Source organism: Limulus polyphemus, unplaced genomic scaffold, assembly GCF_000517525.1.
Source record: "Limulus polyphemus unplaced genomic scaffold, Limulus_polyphemus-2.1.2 Scaffold7237, whole genome shotgun sequence".
NCBI classification, from domain to species: Eukaryota; Metazoa; Arthropoda; class Merostomata; order Xiphosura; family Limulidae; genus Limulus; species Limulus polyphemus.
Window position 1 is genome coordinate 26,168 of NW_013672847.1, and position 6,531 is coordinate 32,698.

Sequence of the window (6,531 nt, forward strand, 5' to 3'; positions counted from 1 at the left end):
CCATGTCGACTCTACATGTTTCGACGTTACAACGTCATCCTCAGAAGTTGTAATGTTGTAACGTCAAAACATGTAGAGTCGACATGGCTGGTCTTTTCCCCTTCTAAAAAGTCTGCGTTTTTTATCTGTTGTCTTCTCTATTCTGGTCAGACCATCAATCCTCATTGGAGCAGGAAAGTGGATTCAGCCAATGGAAAGCACATGAATGGATTAGTGTTCATGAAAATGCTAAGAATCATTGGGAGTGCTTCACTCAGTGGAAAGACATTTAGCTAAAACAGATGAGTTACTGACGCAGAACTTAAGACACAGATTGAGAAGGAAAAGCAGAAGTGGCATGATATCTTGACAAGAATCCTTCACTGCATAAAATTCCTTGTGACTCAGAACCTGGCTTTGCGAGGACACAGGGAGTCACTTGAGCTAGACGATGACTCCAATTTGGGAAATTTCCATGGCTTACTGAAACTACTGGCCATTTTTGACCCTGTCATGAAAGAACACCTCACTCGTGTGGTAAGTCATCCTGGATCCACATCTTATCTTTCACAAATTCATCCACATGATGGCATCCACTGTTCGCCAGAGTTTACTGAGAAGCATTCGTAAAGCCAAGTACTATGGTCTCATTGCCAGCAGCTATATGAAGAAATTTTGGATTGCAGAACATTGCTATCAAGTCGGGCCAACACGAAAATATCAAGACCTGAAGAGCTTCTCGAATTTATTGTTCAGTATGGAGATGAGAGCATCTTTCCCATTCTTCACATTATTATTCAGATAATGCTAACCATCGCAGTTTCCATCGCCAGCTGTGAGAGATCATTCAGCAAGTTAAAACTAATACTTTCGTAGTTGAGAGACTCCATGGGTCAAGGCAGACTCTGTGATCTTGCTATGCTGAGTGTAGAAAGAGAAGAAACTGAAAAAACTGACTTTGAGCACATCATAGACCAATTTGCATCAGGGAAAGCAAGGAAGGTGCAGTTGTAATTTTCATGTAGTGCCATAATTTGTTAATTACAAGATTAGTGAGCTTGAGTTGTATTTTTGAGCTGATATTATGGTAAAGTTATCTAAAATATGGGTATCAGATGTTTGGACAGGGGTGCAATTTCAGTGCTTGTCATAGGCGCTATTTTCCGTAGATACGCCCCTGAATGATTATCAACAATCCTCTTGAAATTCTTGACACATGATTTCAAAATAGTTTGCTTGATGATATCTACATAGATGCAAACATATTGGATCTAAGGAATTGACCTGGCAGTCAGAATAAACTTGTTCTCTTTGGTAGAAATGAAACTGGACCTCTTCCAAGACATTTTCACCAGCTTCTCAACCAGCTCAATACCTCTATTGACAGACAGGTTGTGTATGCACAGGGGTCAGAGTTGAAACAACTTGTTAGTGGAAATAATAATCTAAAGAACTTACAGCCAAATGCAATGTATAAAAAAAGTGTCTGACCAGGTCCAAGACAGGGGACTTTGGCCAAATCATCAAACAAATTCAATTGATTGAACTTTACCACCTCTCATCTTCTTGTTGTGAAAGAGGATTTTCAACAATGAAAAGGGTCAAAGGTGATTGGAGATGCAGACTTTCTACATCTACTTGAAACAGTCTGATGAGAGCCAGATTAGCAGCTACCAATTCACTACATGTAATTAACAGATGTCTGGGGAGAGGGAAAGAAGGTTTAATATAGTACCATATGGTCCAAGAAGGGAAAGTAAATAAAGGACAGGTTGAGTGTGACCTCAGGCCTGTAATTAAAAGATGGTGGCTGTCTGGGGAGAGGGAAAGAAGGTCTAATACAGTACCATATGGTCCAAGAAGGGAAAGAAGGTGAAAACTAATATATTTATTTATTGTTTTTGGTTGGGACAGTTATTACTTGTCTTTTCAAATTTGCTACCAACATTTTTGGCAGGTAACAATGACTTGCTACATACTAAAAACGTTCATTTCTAACTCTAAATTGGCTTTCATTAGATTGTTGGAATTAGATGATCTAAGCAAATTCAAAAAAGAAACAGAGAGCAAAAACACGCAAAAAAGGTTGTCATATTCAGAGGTTACTGAAATGGTCAAACTGAATGAGTGTGAGCCATCTAATTAGGATGTACACAGATTGTAAGACTGATGACAAAATTAGGCGAGTTTAACGAATCGACAAGGCTAGTAAATTATAAAACATAATTATTATAGATCAAAATTAATAGGATTAGTTTAATGATCAATGAAATAAGAACGAGACGATGTGATCAAAAACGTGATGTGCTTGACATGAATCAAAGTGCACGAAGTGAATCGGTAACAACTCAAAACAGCTCAGAAAAATCAATTGTGAATGTGTCAGAATGATGACGGAGAAATGGGAGTCTAGATACTATTGATGTTACAGGAAAGAACTATCCATTAAGGATTGCTACACTGGGTATGTGGACACCTATAAGCAATCATAGAGATCAAGGGATTTAGAGTTGCCGAGGTGTATATAATAAAAGAACTATCCATTAAGGATTGCTACACAGGGTAGCTGGACACCTACAGGCAATCATAGAGATCAAGGGATTTAGAGTTGCCGAGGTGTATATAATAAAAGAACTATCCATTAAGGATTGCTACACAGGGTAGGTGGACACCTACAGGCAATCATAGAGATCAAGGGATTTAGAGTAGCCGAGGTGTATATAATAAAAAAACTATCCATTACGGATTGCTACACGGGGTAGGTGGACACCTATAGCTACAGGACACAAACAATTTCTACAAGAAACTCTTACAGGATCTTACAACTCAGTTTATTAAGACTATAAATGATAAACGTAGAGAATTTCACCAAAAAAAAATTAACAAAGAAACCTTCCAGTATTTGATACCCGGACAAGCTTGTCCGGGTAGATTTTATCTTACCGAAAATAGAAAACCAAACAATCCTGGTCAACCCACATACATGGCTACTGAAAAACTGTTTGCTTTTGTTGACCAACACATAAAATTTACTCCCTGTAACCTCCCTTCTTACATAAAGGATACTACTAACTTTCTTAATATCATAAAATATATTAATATTAACGGACAGTTACCACCTAACAGTCTTCTTTTTATGATGGATGTTTCTTCCCTTTAAACTAACATTCCACATGATAAAAAACTAGAAACTATAAAGTCTGCATTAAATCTTTCTAACCAATCAGAATCTCTAACAGTAACCTATCTTGCCAGCCTAGTTTTAACTCTGAACAACTTTGAAATCAATAACGAACATTATTTTCAGTTAACAATACTGTAATGGGTACCAAATACACTCCCAATTATGCCAGCTTTTACAACAAAGCCCTGTAAAACCTCACATGGCAACATTACATACATAACATATTTTTCACTTGGACAGTACGTTTCGAATCACTTAATGAATTTATCTCATATTCAAACACCTTTCACAAAACAATCAAGTTTACCCAAATTAACTTTTTTGACATCACTGTCCTTATAAATGATGTAATTTTACACACTGACTTATACAAAAAAAAACCTACAGACCACAATACCTTCACTATAAAAGCTGTCACTTTATTCACACTAAACGGAACATTACCTACAGTCAAACTCTTAGAACAAAGAAACAAAGGTAAAACAGACTACAGAAAACACACCAAGGATCTAAAACAAACCATGTTACAAAGAGGATATAAAGATACTGAAATCAACAGACAGATCAAAAAGTCTAACAACACTCAGCAGGAAAAACATACTAAAACAGTATAATACTATAGTTTCAAATAGAATTAATTCCTCTTGTTATTACCTATCAGTTTAAACTCAGAAACGTTTCACAAATTCTGAAAAAACATTTTCATCTCCTACAACTCAACGATCACCTTAAACAGATATTTCATGAAGTTCCCGTTGTCTCCTTGCAAGAAAGCAGAGCTCTGAAAGATATCCTTGTTTACACAAAAGTGAATTACATCCCACCAAAAAATGGTTGTCATACATGTAATACAGCCTGTTGTCAAACCTGCAAATTTATAAAAACTACTGACTCGTTTTATGACAATCACAACCAAAGAAACTTTAAAATATTCAAATAAATCACTTGTAGAACACAAAACACCATTTACCTTATACAGTGTAAAAAATGCAATTACCAATATGTAGGACATACAGAAACAACTCTTAGAGAACGTTTCAACAATCATAAATCTTCTGTTAACACTGAAAAAGATCTCTCTGTTGCTCAACAATTCAGTCTATTAACGATGTTACTCTAATCGGCATTGAAACAGGATTCAAAACTAAAGGAGATAGAGAAATAAAAGAAGCTTATTGGATTGCCAATTGAAATATTGTTAAACCTTGTGGAATAAATCTCGATCCTGAAATCAATGGTCTCTAATCATTGGTTTGTTCTCTGTCAGAAAATATTTATTTATTTATTTTTCATGTAATGTGAATTCTCAATGTTTACTCCTAATCTATCTAATACTTACTATTTATTTGTGTCATGTCTGTCTTTAGAAATTGATCTGCTTAACATTTCTTTTTCAGTCAATCTCCTTGTATCATCTATATTTTACTTTAACAACACAACCATTTGTACAGTAAAACATCTAACACCATTTTACATAACATTCTCATTTCCAGCCATGTTGCACCAGATATGAGACACTTAAAAACAGTACATTAAAAATATAAGAAAATACTTCCTGACCTTCATCACGTCACTCAACTCCTTTTATATTTCACTCATTCAGTTATATCAACATTCCCAATTTACCCTTGAAGAAGAAAGGTCCACCTTTCAAACGCACTTAGGTTATAGGGTTTTTATGCCAAATGTATTCCTATACCATGATAAGAAAGTAGTTTAATTAAATGTAACTCACTAAAACCTTGCGAGTGACATAGGATGCCCATAATGAAAGAGTTAAATTTTAAAATAGGAAAGATAATTTTGGACCACCCTGTATTACAATCATATACTCTTATGAAAAAAATTAAGTTTCAACTATAAAACACTTCTTGAATTCTGAAGCTTAGACTTGCAAAACATTAGAAAAGCCTGCTTTATACATTAAAACTTTCAAAAGTGTATATGAAGATATAAAGAAGTTAAAAAAATCACTTTACAGAAACTAGTTTAGATCTCAGCATAAATACCATGTTAAGAAAAACAATGAACAGGTAAATATGTCTGGTTATATACTGGGTTATAACACGTAAGTTTAGATCCAACTGGATCTTAAAGTAAGTTTCTAGATAAATATGTCTGGTTATATACTGGGTGATAACACGTAAGTTTAGATCCAACTGGATCTTAAAGCAAGTTTCTAGATAAATATGTCTGGTTATATACTGGGTGATAACAAGTTTAGATCCAACTGAATCTTAAAGTAAGTTTCTAGATAAATATGTCTGGTTATATACTGGGTGATAACACGTAAGTTTAGATCCAACTGGATCTTAAAGCAAGTTTCTAGATAAATATGTCTGGTTATATACTGGGTGATAACACGTAAGTTTAGATCCAACTGGATCTTGCAGAAAGGAGTGATTTTTCTAACCCAATGTTGCCACATGTACAGTTCTCTATTCCATACACTGATAAAACTGATTAAAATTTTTTATTTTCACCTTTTCTTCTCAAGTAACCAGAATCAAACTTACTTAAAAGCCATTGCTAATAGACTGCATCTGTCTAGGAAGTTTTCGACAATGTTTTGAGTTGCTAACACAGATTCCCATCAGGCTAACAGCTCAAAACGTCATCCAAAAATTTCCTAGAAAGATGTACTCCATTAACAACACATTTCTTGTACACTGTTTCTGTCTAAACTTTCTCTCAAGCAAAAAGTATCAAACAAGTTCCGACACATCAACCACGTAGTCACGACTGTTTCTAACACTGAGGTTTAACTATTCTACAATAAAGCCATAGCTTGTAGCAGTTTTTCATTCTAATTCCAATCATCTCAGATTAGGATCGCTTACTCTTTTCACTCTCTTCAATGACATAGTTTAAAAGTTCACGAAGGTTTTTAAACTCAGTCCTCCCTTGAGGTTCTTTCTTTGGGATTTGTGGCAGCATTTCTCCAATTTTCTGACGAAACTCTTTCAACTAAAATAAAAAGAAACAAAATATTATTAGTAATCCAACAAAGGATCCATGACGAAGAATTGCTGGTAGCAACAAAAACATTAAACAGCTAACATTTCAAATTATAGAAAAAATGTGATAAATCAGACACCCCTTGAATGGTAGATAGATTAAGATAGTGTTACGTATCTGCTTGTTTGTTAATTTCCGGTATAAATTCTTTCCAAGAAACGTCAGCAATACAAGTCCTTTCTTAATTAAAACTAGTTTATTCTTTCTCAATACAACTTTGTAATGCACAGAATTTCCGCCGTCACTTTAACTTAACTACTTTTATAAACACAAGCTGTAAATCACAGTGATTCACACACTTTACTTATGGTGCCTACTGTTCGCTTGACTCAATTATATCTCTCTATCTC

The 6,531-nt window shown here is 34.8% G+C and overlaps 1 protein-coding gene across 11 annotated transcripts in view; it reads right to left on the reverse strand.

Moving 5' to 3' along the window:
- Window positions 1–4,563: 4,563 nt before the first annotated feature.
- LOC106474450 (transmembrane protein 242-like) overlaps window positions 4,564–6,531 on the reverse strand; it is an 11,002-nt gene continuing 9,034 nt past the window's right edge. For all 11 annotated transcript variants that reach the window (XM_022402754.1, XM_013935144.2, XM_022402748.1 and 8 more), the window contains exon 5: window positions 4,564–6,130. In XM_022402754.1, the coding sequence (XP_022258462.1) occupies window positions 5,990–6,130 (141 nt within the window). In that variant the 3' untranslated portion in view covers window positions 4,564–5,989. The remainder of the gene's footprint in view (window positions 6,131–6,531) is intronic.